The sequence below is a fragment of the Zalophus californianus genome, chromosome 15, assembly GCF_009762305.2.
Source record: "Zalophus californianus isolate mZalCal1 chromosome 15, mZalCal1.pri.v2, whole genome shotgun sequence".
Classification (NCBI taxonomy): Eukaryota; Metazoa; Chordata; class Mammalia; order Carnivora; family Otariidae; genus Zalophus; species Zalophus californianus.
Window position 1 is genome coordinate 8,997,380 of NC_045609.1, and position 15,769 is coordinate 9,013,148.

General features: G+C 40.3%; 1 protein-coding gene across 1 annotated transcript; it reads right to left on the bottom strand.

Moving 5' to 3' along the window:
• Window positions 1-272: 272 nt before the first annotated feature.
• Window positions 273-14,741, bottom strand: ZNF25 (zinc finger protein 25). Its single transcript, XM_027594182.2, has 5 exons — window positions 12,914-14,741; window positions 4,487-4,613; window positions 4,118-4,213; window positions 2,138-2,201; window positions 273-1,688 (listed from the first exon to the last, which is right to left on the bottom strand). The coding sequence occupies exons 1-5, from the start codon at window positions 12,926-12,928 to the stop codon at window positions 638-640; spliced, it is 1,353 nt and encodes a 450-aa protein (XP_027449983.1). The 5' UTR covers window positions 12,929-14,741; the 3' UTR covers window positions 273-637.
• Window positions 14,742-15,769: the final 1,028 nt, after the last annotated feature.

Below are 15,769 nucleotides of genomic sequence, written 5' to 3' on the forward strand. Positions count from 1 at the left end.
GAATCCAACTGCTGCAACATGACTTTCGGTGTAACTGTTACCCTCACTCAGTACAGATTCTCTTTGAATTTTTGTCAAGGAACTTTCACATATTTGAAATGTCTGCAAAGGTTCTATCCCAGCATCACGGATCTGAAGTTCACTGAAACATCACTTCCCCATAAAGGCTTCTGTATCTGTTGCAGTCTGTGCAGTTACACCTTTGAGTGCTCCAAGTCCACCTGGTGTCAAAGGTTTCTGAATGCTTGGGAAGGATACTGATGGGAGCTTCTCACTCAGGTAAGCTTTTGGATATCTAGTGATGGCTGCCCTGACAGAAAATTCCCTGACATTCGTTTTTACAGGATTTCTCTCATGTGATTTCTGTGTTGTGCGATCTAGTATGACTTCTAAAAGAACCGTCTCCCTCATGTTTTACAGTTTGTGGGTTGTCTGATACTTCATTAAGTCTGACATATGGTAAAAAGCTCTCCCGCATAGATTTAAAGAATTTCTGTGTATTTCCTTTTCTGTCAAGAAAGACTCTTGACTGAAATTTTCTGAGATAGATGATATTCCTAAGTTTTTTGTCTTGGGTGAATTATCCAGTTATTCTGAAGGATGAATTCCAAAATAAGTTCCCTGTTCATAGTATTTATCAGCTTTTTCCCTCTGTGTGTGTCTTCTGATGTGCAGTAAGTTTTGATTTCTGAATAAAAGTTTTCCTACACTCCTGACATTCATAGGGTTTCTCCCCTGTGTGTTTTCTCTGATGTATGATAAAATGTGACTTCTGAGAGAAGGATTTCCCACATTCCTTACATTCATAGGGTTTCTCCCCTGTGTGTGTCCTTTGATGTAATCTGAGGACTGAATTCACAGAGAAAGATTTACCACATTCATGACATTCATAGGGCTTCTCCCCTGTGTGTTTTCTCTGATGTTTGGTGAGGTCTGATTTATAGTAAAAGTTTTTTCCACATTTATTACATTCAAAGGGTTTCTCCCCTGTGTGAGTTCGCTGATGTACTGTGAGAGCTGACTTCTGGTAGAAGCATTTCCCACATTCCTTACATTCATAGGGTTTCTCTCCTGTGTGAGTTCTCTGATGAGTTTTGAGGTGTGAATTTCTAGAAAAGAATTTCCCACATTCCTTACATTTATAAGGTTTCTCCCCTGTATGTGTTCTCTGATGTACTGTGAGGTGTGATTTCTGGGAAAAGGATTTCCTACATTCCTTACATTCATACGGTTTCTCTCCTGTGTGTGTTTTCTGATGTACCATGAGGTATGCCTTAACATAGAAGAACTTCCCACATTCATTACACTCAAAGGGTTTCTCTCCTGTGTGTGTTTTCTGATGTTCTACGAGGTGTGGCTTCTGGTAGAAGGATTTCTCACACTGATTACATTCGTACGGTTTCTCCCCTGCATGAGTCCTCAAATGTCTACTAAGAGATGACAGGTGATAGAAAGTTTTCTTACATTCTTTACATTCATAGGTTTTCTCTCTCGTGTGAGTTTTCTGTTGTACTGTGCGGTCTCCGTTTCTAGAGCCAGATTCCCCACATTCCCTGGGTTTGTCCTTTGAATGAATATGCTGATGTATTAGGAGGATAGACTTCTGGCAGAAGGACTTTCCACATTCATTGCATTTATGGATTTTCTCTCTGGCTTGAGTTTGCTGGTGTTTTGTGAGTTCTCCATTCCTAGAAAGGAAATTTCCAAATTCAGTAATGTCTAAGGTACACTAGCTTAGCTGAGAACCAACTTCTAGAGATTTTCCCATACTGATTAGATTCACAGTTTCTCCACTTACGTTCTCTGACACACACTGTGGTTTAACATTTGGTAGAAGGAACCTTCCCTTGCATTGTATGCACGGTGTCTCTCAAGTGCCTGAGATCTACAAAGCCTCCCTTACCGTGTAACTCAGAAGAATTAAAAGATGAAACTTCAAAGTTTGAATCTCCTGGTCCTGAATAAGATCTCCATTATGGAAGAATGCGTTCCCATTTGGGTTATATGCTTTGGAATTCACTCCAGTTGTTAGTTTTCTCACATTTAGTATGAACTCGTGTTTTCCTACTTCCAGTACTCCCATCAGTCCTTTCTTATTACAAGGCTTCTAATCTTAAAATCGAAATCTTGGACTTGCCTTGAATTTTCAGCTCGGCTTTCCTGGTATTTCGCTCCTAGGTCATGAATTTTCCAGAGGTCTTCTACAAAGGAATCCAAAATTTAATACTGTATAAATCTTAATGTATTATTATGGTTGTAGGGTTGATTCTTAGGCTTCAGGCAATCTCCCCAAATAAAGGAACTCTCAAATGCAAATCTCATCTATCCCACTGGTTTAGAAAAAACAGAAACATTAAAAACTGCAGTAGCAGACCAGGGAAGAAACGTGGTTATAAATCCAAGTACTTCTGACACTTTACAAATATGGCCTTAAAAACTGGCAGGAAAAAGTTAAGGGGGAAGAAAAAATAAAAGAATAGGGAGCAGAGAACAAAAGATATTCAGAGTGCTGCTGAACAAGACTTAGGGACTCAGAATGCTGTAAGCCCATGACAGACAGGAACAGTAAGTAGAGTGACAAGAAAAATTAGAAGACAGCTGTGTTCACTGAAAATTTCAGGGGAAAGATGAAATTGGATGAAAAGCTAACAGGTCTTTGTCAGCTCAAATCTAATTTCCTGTGTTACTTTAGCAGACTATAAACTTCTGCTTGATTTCCTCTATACCCGCACACGACAATCTGTATGCCAACACTAAAGTGACTTTCTGAGAACATCTGTTTCCCCGTGTGTGGAGGAATAGTTCTACACTTTGGGCTCTCACTGTCCATCTAGCTGGCTTAATTTTCACAGGGGCAGAAGACCCAGGAAAACATATATCCTAAAGGAAAGATAATTAAAAAGAGAGTGCAAGCCATCATAAAATGGATGAATTCCCATTTGCAGTAGCAAAGATTTTCAAGCCTGATGGCCAAATACTGCATCTCCAAAGCAGTGTTAGCCACAACTCAATCCCAGGCTTATTCTGCTTTCATAGTTTAGTTCCCACCTCTCTGCTTCAATTTATTACATGATCTATAAAGAGTAATTACTCAACATCATTCTGGAACCTTTACCGACCTTCACAGTTACTCATCTTTAAATGCTTGACAGAAAGTGAAAGATTATGAGCAGAGGCTTGGGGTTGGAATTTCACGGCACTTGTGGAGAAGACGTAAGACGTTACCTGATGGGGACCTGGGCAGGGCTAACTGGGACACACAGGAAACAAGATCGTGTGTGTCTTTGGTCTTAGGAAAGGAGGAGCCCTTGCAGGAGTTACTGTGAAGGGCACAGAGGAGAAGACAGTGCCTGCCTCTTGTTAATTCACATTCAACCTTTCAAGAATATCTAGTGAACAACTACTAAACACCAGGCATTGTTCCTGGTCCTGGCAACATGTAAGTACACAAGTCAGGAATATGAGAAAAGCATTTAAGGAAGCAGAGTGAGATCATCTTAGTAGTTTTTTCTGGCTTGTTTTTAGTTTTTTAAATCTTAGTGTTACAACACTCCAAGTAAGGTGAAGTAGATTTTAGAAGAGATAATGAGTACTTTGTGTGAAAGACAAACCACATCTAAAAGGAAGTATCAACTCTGAAATAATGTAATTGATGAAAGACACAAAGATTTGTAATCTGATTTCAGAGTTTAAAGAGAGAAAAGGAAGTTAATAAAACCGGTGCTGAAAAATAACTGAGGCATCTCATTGTTAGTAAAAGGAGGGAAATGGCATTTGGAGAAAAATTTATCATCAGATTTAAGATTACAGTGTTCTAGAATTTCAGTAACTGGGAATTCTAGAAAGAAGACAAAAATTTAAGCCAAGGTTAGGCAGCAGTTAGATTTTGTATATAGGAAAGAAAAGTAAATCTATTTTTAAAAGTCTGGCAAAGGAGGAATTATGTGGAAAAATGAAAACCGGAGGTGTGATTTATGTTGCTTGCATATGCAGATCAGGTGTCCTTGGTCTTTTCCAAAAGTATAGGGCATTTAAAAAAGAGATTCCTAAAAATATTTCAGAAGGCCAAAGGCACCAACCACCTCACTAGCAACAGGGGCCACAGGTCGTCACTCACCTGGGTAATTCCGATGTGGAAATTCTACTTCCAATATCCACGGTTCTTTTCCTTGTTTCAGCTTGAAGACTGCATTCGGCTTTTTCACACGGTAACCTATTAATGGAAAAGTATGTAATACAGATTACTTGGAATTTAGGGACTTAAAGAATGAGGAAATGCGGTTTTAGGAGAACAATGAAGGTCCTACTTAGGCTTGGCAGATTTAGATTCTTTCAGTGGGGAGGGAGGGGACACAAATATTTTTTCTCGTACCCAAAATGGATTCATCACCTTTTACCCCTGAAACAAAGCTAATATTATGCAGTCCAGCAACTGGGAAAGGAAATGCAAACTCTCGGTAGTTACATATGGGGAAGTTTTTCTCACCCACTGAGATTAGGAGACCATAGTTCTCTTGCATCACTTCCCTGTATAGGGTCCTCTGAGCAGCGCTCAGTAACTGCCACTCTTCCCGGCTGAATTCCACAATAACATCCTTGAATGTTACTGGTCCCTGTAACAACAGATTTCAGTTCAAACTGAAGTAATCAGAGTAGGGCACCACAAAAAGACACGCGTAAACTAGCTGTTAACCTGGCAACTATAAAGTTTACTCTAGAAAGTTAAGATATTTTGCTCCTCTGTACATAGATGAAATGTTCCATATGTATTTACTGAAAATACCACCCATGCCTGGAACTCTGCTGGAGACACGATGAATGAAAGCAACTATTCCTGTTGTCAAGGAGCTTACACTCTGACAAGGAGGCAAAGATGTAAATACTTGATTGCAATATTCATAGCAGGTGCTCTGACAGAAACATGTACCAGACATACGATGGTCACAAATGGGGATAGATATTTGCATTGTATATTCTCAAATCGGATTTTACTAGGTAGTCAAGCTACCATAAACTGGGAAGAAAGAAAATGGAGTCGGCAAAGGCCTTGATGCATGAAAAGTGGCAAGTTTAGGAAAGTTACAAATAAGACGGCATGATATGAGAATAGGAAAGATTAGTTAGAAGGTGATACAGTCCAGTCAGGTGACAGAACATGGAAAAATTCTGAGTGTGTCTCTGGGCCATTAAAATATATTTTGCATACCCACTTAATTGGTGCCTGTTTATAAATACAAATTTGTAAGTCTTTATTAAAAATTGATGTTTTGTTTTTCTATTTATAAGAAAGAGAAATATGAATAGATATTCTGCTATTGCACACTATTTTTCCACTTTGTAGGCTGGCCTACACATCTTTGGGATGTTCACCCATTCACTTACAGATAATGGAGCCACTGAAGAGACAGATGTGAAGTGCTAGAGTTACAGGAGTAGCCTGGTAGTTTAGAAGAAAACACTGAAGTAGAAGAGGCAAATACCACACCAGAATTATGGAGTGTTAGGAAATTAAGGGCATATGTGAACGATAAACATTTAAAATAGCAGCAGTGGGGGGAAGAAACATACCTTCATTGGAAATGAATAATTACTGAGAGCAGGGAAGGATAACTCCTACAGTATCTATAGCGTTTGATAATAGCTAGAACTGTAATGCTAATTATTTTCATTCTCTCATTTTTATTGGTAGGACTATGTAAGGCTATGAAATTTCCTCCAATCATTGCTTTGCTTATATTCCACAGAATCTGACATGTAATGTGAAAACTTGAAGAACTTCTTTGCTGAATATAAGTTCTTCCTTCTACTTTTCTTGAAAACACTGTTCCGCTATTCTTGTTTTATATATATGCTGCTAATGAGAATTATGTCAATTTTATTTTCTTTCCTTGGCAAGGGACGTAGACTTTTTTCCTTGGGACGTAGAGGACTCTTTTTTTCTCTACCTTTAAGTAAGTCTAGTAGTTTTATTAGACTCTCTCTTGGGGTTTACCACTCTGGGTCAGTTCTCTCTGGCACACACAGCCTTTTCAGTATGTAATTCAGTTTTTCTTTTCTTTATGGAAAGTTTCCCTGGATTAAATATTAGCTCTCTTCCACTATTTAGGTTTTGTTATTCACGGATTCTACCTTATTTCCTATTTGTTATTCTCTCTTCCTCTTCCTTGTCCATTCTTAACGGCACCCCTACCCTCTCCCTGACTCCACAGTCTCTTCCAATTCCTCTGCCACATGTCAGTCATCCGACTTGCATTTCTCTTCTTCCAGAGCTGCACTGTCATTTAATCTTCTAACCTGACAGGATTTTCTGTTCTACTATTTCTTCCCTGAGTTACTTTGCTTATATTTTATACCTACTTGCTTTTCAGTTTCTGAGTCTTTAGTCTCTGGGTTTTAAAGTTATTTCCTATCTGAAACTCCTTAATACTGGAAAGCTGTACTCTCCTCTACTTTGCGTTTGTTTGAGGGAGGAGTACTGACGTCAACAAAGTGTTAATTCACGCATTCTACTTTTTTCTTTTAGTACTGTCTGCATGTTGAGTAACATTTTTTGTTCATGATCAAATGAACATAAATGGTGGGGAGGGGTGGAAGTGTTACCCTCGTCTTCAGTTCCCCAAAAAACTCTCTCTGTTGCCAGAGTATATTCACATTCTTGAAGGAAACAGCAGTACTGGGGGTGGGGTCTTCAGATTCTGTGCTAATGTACTTTTCTTTAGGACACCTGATTCCAGCTGCTTGTTTTCTGGCTGCCTTCGCTACTAAGGACACAGGGATTCCACCTCTTTTCCTCTGTGCTGCTGACCGCTTGAAGCTGCCGTCGGTGTTCCCGCACACATTCTAAAGCCCCTCCTTTCTCCTCCCCGTGCCAGTCCTCGGCTCCCACGGTCTCACTCTCCAGCATCTCCCCAGTCAGGGTGAGCGTCTCTGTGCCCACTTGATCTTATGCTGCTCTACAACTATGACCTCGACATCTTTCCTCTTCCATCAGTGCCCTCCTGACTTCCTGCTCTGGGGTGAGCTCCAAACTGCTTTTGCTCGTAATAGTGATCTCCCAACTTATACAGAGACAGAAGTTTCCTGTCTCCTAGCTATACAGTAGGAATAGGTTGGGGCGTGTGGAGACATTTGTATTTTGCCAACTAACATTATTCTGTAGCAACCAGGAAATCCATAAAAGAAACTGGAAAACAAGAAAAAGAATCCGTTGGGCAAGAGGAGACAGAGTTGAATTTTGTTCACGCTGTGAAGTGACTGTGGAACATATAGCTGGAACTGTCTATTCTGATGGATATCCATGTAAGTAAATTTCCACAAAGAATATTGTCATATTTAAAAAACGGGGTTCCAGAAGAGTCAAAAAAGAAGTCTGAAAGCAACAACATTCAAGATAATGGTAGGAGAAACTAGGCCAAGACCAGAGTCTGACAGAACTCTAAGTATATGGGCAGGTCAGGAGGAGAGTGCTTAGGAAGCCAAGGAAAGAGATTCACAGCTAATGGGCAGTTCTAGTTCAAAATCCAAATATAAAAGTCCAAGGTAGTGTAACTTGGTAAGTGCACTCCAAAAGAAGATATATGGGTAGCAAATAAGCACATTAAAACATTTTCAATATATTAGTCATTGGATAAATGCAAATTAAAACCATAATGAGATACCACTACACACCTACCAGCAGGATTTGAAAAAAAATCACAACTGACAATACCAAATCCTGACAAGAATGCGAAATAGGTAGAACTCTGTACATCGTGGTAGGAACATGAAATAGTACAGCTACTCTGGTAAACAGTTTGGCAGTTTCTTATAAAGTTAATCACAATACTAAATTTGAGGCAGGTAAGCACATGCCTAGGTATTTACCCAAGATAAATGAAAATCTCTGTACACACAGAAATCTATATGCAATTGTTTGTAACACCTCCTTTTATAATTGCCACGAAACAGAAACCCAAATGGTTTTCAGCTGGTGAATGCGTTAATAAATTGGGTACATACATACAGCTCAGTACTATTTAGCAATAAAAAAGAATGAACTGTGGGTACAATCAATATGATTACATCTCCAATGCATTATGCTAAATGAACGTTGGTAGCCTCACAAAACTACATACTGTTTGACTTAACTTATATGGTATTCAGGAAAAGGCAAAATTACAGGGATAAAGAATAAATTGGTGATTGCTAGGAATTGGTGGGGGGAACCAAAAGAATTTTGAGGCAAGGAAACTGCTCTAATTCCTCACTGTGGTGATGACTGTGTGCCTTTATGCATGTGTCCAAACTCACTGAAATGTATATCCAAAAAGAGTGAATTCTGCTGTAAGTTAAAGAATAAAGTTAAAGAATAAAGAAGATAAAACAGAGCACAAAACAAAAATGACTTCACACCCATTAGGATGACGACTCTCAACAACAACAACATAAAAACCCAGGAAAATATCAAGTATTGGCAAGGATACAGAGAAACTGGAAACCTTGTGGATTGCTGGTGGAAATGTAAAATGGTGCAACTCCTACAGAGAATCTAGTACGTTGGTTCCTCAAAAACTTAAAGTATTACCATATGATTCAGCAATTCCACTCCTACTTATATATCCAAAACAACTCAAAGCAGGGACTCAAGCACGTATTTGTATACCAGTGTTCACAGCAGCATTATTCAGAATAGCCACAAGGTGCAAAAAAACCCAAGTGTCCATCAAGAGATGAATGCATCAAGGAGAGGTTGGGAAGATGGTGGGGAGGAGGAGGACCTAGCACAATCCTCCATGAATAACTAGGTAACACGTCAGCATAAATAACCATGAAAGCAACCCCAAGACTGGCCGAACAAACTCCACAACTAAAAGTAGAGAAGAGGCTGCATCAAAGAAGGTAGGTGTGAGTATTAAGAGAAGTTGAACTAGATGCAAAAGGAAAGATGGAACACAGTAAAAAGTATAAAATCTTGATTTTTAATAAAACATGCCAAAAAAAAAGAATGCATAAACAAAATGTGGTATATAGAAACAATGGAGTATCATTTAGCCTTTAATAGGAAGGAGGAAATCCTGTCACAATGCTACATTGAATGATATTAAGGACATTATACTGAGTGAAATATGCCAGTTAAAAGCGGCAAATGCTGTGTGATTCTACTTATATGAGAGACCTGGTATAGTCAGGTTATAGATAGAAAGTAGACTGGTGGTTCCCAGGGGAAGGGGGAATAAGGAGTTACTGTTTAATGGCTAGATTTTTTAGTTGTGCGAGATGAAAAAAGTTCTGGAGTTGGATGGTCGTGATGATTGTACCATGATGTGAATGTACTTAAAGCCACTGAACTGTACAGTGAAAAATGGTTAAAATGGTAAGTTTTCTGTATATTTTGCCCCAATTAAAAAATAAAAGTAAAAACCAAACCCCAGAAAACACTAAGAATGGCAGTACGAAAGCATCATATTACCATATGCACCAAAATTGTGGGGGGATCAAGAGCCTAGAAAAAAAGAAATTGAGTCCTATACCTTGAATTTGAATTTTTGGGGCATTTTCAAATTTCAGGGCAGAGCAGAAAGTAGCTTAGAGCTAGCATCCTGACCATAAGGATAAAAAGCTAGTTCTGAATAGAATGTAGAAAGGCAAAAGAGAAGTGGATCTCACCCTAACAATAAGAACAAGCCCCTAAACATAGAAAATTACAAGTTTTCCAAAAACCTATCAGAGAACTGAGAATCAGAGAACTGAGATGAACAAAGGAAAAATTCACAAGAGATGAATGCTCCAGAAAAGAAAACCACAATGACTTTCACTTTTAGGGGCAAGTAGGGGAGAGGGAACCAATCCAGCTCAACAAAATTTTAATGTTTGCTTATGGATTTCTGCGATGTCTTAGAACTCCAGTCAAAGCATGTGAACACCAATCTGCCATTTGATACTAGTGGTGACTGGAGGTTTCACATCCAAAAGGTCCCTAAATGGAAGCCTAGGATCTGCAGGACTTTTTTTTTTTTTTACTTCCCATCAAATGTCTCAGAGTGATCGTTTTATTGTAAGTTGGGGAAACAATTTCTGGAACCAGATAGGAAGCTCCATAACCAATATGAATGGTCTGAAGTACAGACAGCCGAGTACATGGCAAGAGCCCTCCACAGGCTGGGAGCAGAGCACCAGGGCAGGAAGAGACGTCTCCCAAAGGAAGTACAACGAGTCTCATTAGGATAAAGAAAAATCCACACATACACACAGTAGAGTTCAGGTATCTTAAAAGTAGCTAGCCCGGAATGCAAATTTACTTTAGAGGTCTGACAAAAGGTGAATTTTCAGTAGTATCAGTAGAAGACAATGAATGCTTTTCAATGTTTTAAACTGTAAGAACTGTCAGCCAAGAGTTCTATACACAGTGAAAAAGCAGTTTATATTTCAGATAAACCAAACTCAGAATTTTCCACCAGCAGATCCTCACTAAAGCAAGCGAACAGAATAAAAACAACGTAAAGGATGTTTTCAAACAGAAGAAATTTATGCCAATACAACCTGAAAGATTCAAGAAGAAATAAAAAAAGATCACATCATTGGGCCAAAATGGCAATGAACAAACCAAAAATTACAGTATCTGCATAAAATAAACTTCTCCAAGAGTTGGTAGTGATGACTGCACTCAAAATTACTTCAAAAAACTAAAAGGCTCACTAGTCAGTTGTGCTGGCCAAACTGGCCAGTCAGAGATTAGTTACAGAGCACAAAGTGGGGAACATGTGGCACCCCTGAATGAATTCTGGATAAGGAGAATATCCTGTAAAGATACATGTTCAAGACTAAAGCAGAACTGTTGAATAGGCTAATTTTTTTGGAGCTTCCTCCTATATTATTTCTCCCTCTTTCCATAGTCTCTTTCTCCCTACCATCATGCCCAAAGACTGTGATTTTTAGTTAATAACATAATGTCCACACTGAAAGTTTATGATATGGTAGTGAACGATTTCAGAAGCTGGGCTATAAGAATTTTTTTCTTTCTTTCTTTCTTTTTTTTTAAAGATTTACCTTTTTATTTGACAGAGAGCACAAGTAGGCAGAGCGGCAGGCAGAGGAGAGGGAGAGAAGCAGGCCTCCCGCTGAGCAGGGAGCCCGATGCGGGGCTCGATCCCAGGACCCTGGGATCACGACCCGAGCCGAAGGCAGACGCTCAATGACTGAGCCACCCAGGCGCCCCTGGGCTATAAGAATTTCAAACACTATGTCAAGTGCTTATAAAAGGGCTGGGAAATTCAGTGCCAAATACACTCTTTTGTTTTTAAACATTAAATTTATAAAATCAAAGAAATGGTTACCACAGAAGTCAGGATTCATTTTTCTCTGGGTCATGAATGGTGAGGAGGGGCACACGGGGCTTCAAAGATAGTAGTAATTTTCATTTCTTAAGCCAGATAGGGGATACACCTGTGTTTCATCAATATTCCCTTAATTTTACATATACATTAAATACATTCCTTTGATTGCATAAGTATGATTTTTAAATAAAACTTAAATTCAATGTTTTCTTCAGCCTACAAGGTCCTACATATTGCAGCCCTTCTACGTCTTTGATCTTCCCTCTTAGCTCATTCTCCCCTATGTCCGCTCTGTAGCTTCAATGGCTTGAATACTGTTTCTGGAACATGCCTCAGGGTGTTTGTATTTGCTTTTCTTCATACCTAGAATGCTTTTCCCCCAGAATCCTACTTGGTTCCCTCTCTCATTTAACCAGGACTCTCCTCAAATACTACCTTTTTAGAGTGGCATTCCCTAACCACGTTATTCTGTTCCTCACTTCTCTGTGTCACGCTGTCCTCCTAAACTGCCTCTGAGCACATATATCAAAAGTATTACTCAAGGGGCGCCTGGGTGGTTCAGTCGCTTAAGCATCTGCCTTCCACTCAGGTCATGATCTCAAGAGTCCTGGGATCAATCCCCATGTCAGGCTCCCTGCTCAGTGGGGAGTCTGCTTCTCCCTCTTCCTCTGCTACTCCCCCTGCTTGTGCACGGACGTGTGCTCTCTCTCTCAAATGAATAAATAATCTTTAAAAGAGAGAAATATTACTCAAATGCAGACACATATAAAAAATATATTACATTTGTTAGTATCTTCACCAATCTCCTCAGAAAAGTCTTTTTTAACTATTAGAACGTGTCAGCTTCACAGTGGAGGATACAAGTTTTCCAAAAATCTGTTTCACTGGAAAGCTCAACTTTTAACACTAGCAACAAATACTGAGAGTTCTTTTTCTTGAAGTGGCAGGCTCACTTCTGCCATTTTTGAGAAAATGTTGGTAAATACCCGTCCAAATAACCACAGTTTGTCTGCCAGTTGCTCTTTCAAGTAAAAATAGTATTCCATGAAAAGGTGGCTAGGTGAGCTCACGAATCAGTCGCACAAGTGCCTTTTCTCTAGACAACCATCATTCCTCAGTATGTAGCAAAAGTACTGTAAGTCAACTTCCCATTTCCTCAGACTCAGTATTACAAAGATACGTATTCAAGGGTCAAGATTTAATAAATTAATTTTTACTGTTTCATCAAAGATACCCTTAAGTAAAGGTGGCAGTTTTTTATTGTGAGTACACTGCAGAGAAAGTCATTGGTATCACTGTCTTGATTCAGGCCAAACAGGCAGCAACCTAGTCACCATTGCTCTTACACCATCAGTGTGCAAGGCAGTTTGCATCTCAGTATTACGTTCTGACCTCACAGGCCCCTTATTAAGGTCTTGGGGATCCCAGGAATCTGCAGAGTACACTCTGGAACTGCTGTGCTATTCAAACAGCATTTTCCCTTAAGGTGATTTTTAAGTATTTCCACTTTTCGTGTTTAATGTATGGGCTTTCATAAAACTCACTGAAAATAGACACACACCACACACACACACACACACAGGGCCAAGGAAATGACTCACCTGATACTTGTTCATTTTTTGCTGCTCTTGGAAAGGACAGAAACTATGAAGCCAGATAGGTGGAAAACAGAAGTCTTAAAAGACCTTATCTTGCAGCTCAGGAATCACCTGTGAGAAATTTCCATATATTTTAGTAAAACATAAACCCCTAGGAAAATACCCCTTTGAGCCATGAAGAGGAATAGGAGGACCATGATAAAGGAGTTACCCACCTGTCCATTGGTGACTCTGATATAATCATGATGAATCTGGGAAAATTTTGAGTGAATCTAAACATTTCTTTCCTACTGGCCATTCAGTCCATTTAGTAAATGGACAAAAGAATTGAAAACCTTAAACATCCAAAGATAGGTTAGGCAAGGTATATAATATATATCCAAGGTGTTTAATATATATCCAAAGTATGGCCCCCGGTGCTGGCATTACAAATGATGTTAAAAAGAAATACTCATATGGAAGTGTTTAAGTTACATAACAGTTTTTCCTATTAATATTATAAACCCCACAAAGTTAGAAAGTCTTCAAAGCCCTCAAAAATGAACGTTTCCTCTCCCTAAATTGCAGTTTCTCCAGAATCACTTCTCCAAGAAACTTGTTTTGACTTAAACATGGTACTGTGGACGACCTGGAGACTTGTTCTATGCTAGTCTCTGCTATTAACAAACTTAGTGACTTAGTTTCAATGCTATTATTTAACATGAGAAGGAATTAGATCATTTTGAACATCCTTTCCTGTACCATTTTGATTCTATAAGTCTTCACTCATTGCCACAAATCCAGACAGTACCCTGGAATTCACTGTCCCCTCCAATCTTGGGCTGGGCCTTAAGGTAAAAATTAATTAGGCATTGAAGAATTTTGACATGGCCATCTCATCTTCTGACAGCCACACAAATCTAAACCTTAAAATAACAATTTGACACCATAAATCCCAAAACACTTTATCTAGGTAGCAAAAGGTAACTAAATGCCTCTTCCAGCTGGCATGATGCTTACAAAACTTAAGTCCAGACACACCTGCCGAACAGAGACATAACACTTTCTAAGAAACATGGAGCCCCGATGAAATGCCAGTTTTCGTCTGTTAACAAAGTCTGTCCCATTTCCCCTCTCTAGAAACTAGAGGGTTCCCAGCTTCTCCAATAAGACTTAAAATTCAGGGCTCAACTTAACGGTTTCAGTTTACATGTTAGCAGCCCTCTGAGAATAGGGACAGGCCGGAGAATGCAAGAAGGGCCTTAATTAACCTTTTGACACAAGAGTTCTGAGAAAGCCTCAAGAATTTTTGGAAATAGAACTCTAGGTGGTAAGGTTAGGATTACCACACTCACAGTTTTGCTCAGGGACAATTACGGTACTAAATACAACCGAAGACTGGATTATCGTGGGAAACAGCATGAACCGGAGTAAAACAATGAGAATTTACCCACCTTCCTCCGCTAGTCCTGAGTACACCCATTTATCGCTAAACCTCTAGTACTCGTATTAAAATGGAGCTGATTAATAACGATTCAAAGGATGGTTATGATGATAGGATTAAATGAGCCAATAACGAAAAGAACAGCATACCTTGTAAATAAAAGAAGCTCACCTTTATTGAGTCCTTATCATACTTTATATATACAGTCCTATTTAATACAGCAAACAACCCCAGTGGAATTATTTTTGGAATTATTACTGGAATTATTTTACAGATGAGTGCCCGGGTCGTACCGAGGTCGTCCTGCTCGGTTCCTGGCGGGAGCGGGACGCACGCAGGTCCCCGGGCTTGACAGCGCTGCGACGCCAGCAGCCACGCCAGCGCGGACGTGGCGGGCCCGGGGTCCACGTCACAGAAGCCGTCCCCCCCGCGTCCCTCCCCGCTCCCCCCGCGCCCCCGGCCAACTCGGGCCGCCCGGCTCCGCAGGTCGAGAGCCAGGAAGGTGGACAACGGGCAATCCCCCGCAAAGCCCCTGCCTGACCCCCCTCCCCAGTCCTCCTCGGAGGCCAGCTGGGCGCTCGGAGGGGGGCGGCGGCGGCTTCCAGGTTCTCCGACGCGGCGCAGCCGCAGAGACCCGGCTTCCCCCCAGCCCTCCCGGCCACACACCTGCAGGGCAAGGCCACCGCTCCCGGCCCGCGCAGGTTCCAGGCCCCGCCCTCTGTCGCACCGCGCAGACCTGGAGACTCCAGAGTGCTCTCACGCCCCGGGGCGTGAGACAAGATGGCGACTATCAAAAGGAGGTGGGGTTGCGCATGCGCAAAAGGCCCCCGCGCCTCACTCTGAAAATACACTTCCCAGGAGCCTCCGCAGCATCTTCGCTTTGGACAACGTATGATATTCGACCTCTTCCAGCCGCCTGAGTACTGCTGGGATTTTCTGGAGGCTATCACTCAGAGAGAGCGCTAATTTGACCTGGCAGCCCGCAATGTGGGGGCTTGAAAACAAAACCAGCACTGGATAAAGAAAGTACTTGTCCCCCGGCCGCTCCCCCGCTTGTGTGCGCTCTCTGACAAATAATCTTTAAAAAAGAAAGTACTTGTAACTAAGTACAATAGTACGTTCAAAGAATATATCCTGTAACGTCTGAATTAAAGCTTTCAAAATTATGCAAATGATACATGAAACTTGTAATAAAGAGAAAATATGTATAGGCTAAAACAGAAGACTAGTGACACACATACCACTGTCCAAAAAAAAAAAGTTTAATGTGAGTGCACAGTCTGAGATTTTTACTCATTTTATGTTAATGGTATAAAATATTTTAATTCCTTTCACTAGGGAATATATATTAAATATGTAGTGATTTCCTGGTCAGTAACGTCGTGACAGTGATTTACTCTTTCTTGTGCCAACAGAAACGAGTTTTCCATTCAAGG

Excerpts from the sequence above, each read along its gene's own strand:
- ZNF25 (XM_027594182.2), bottom strand. Across the intron at positions 4,214-4,486 it reads TGGTCTCCTAATCTCAGTGG|GTTACCGTGTGAAAAAGCCG; the intron begins GTGAGAAAAACT and ends TTCCATTAATAG. Across the intron at positions 2,202-4,117 it reads TCCACATCGGAATTACCCAG|AAGACCTCTGGAAAATTCAT; the intron begins GTGAGTGACGAC and ends ATTCCTTTGTAG.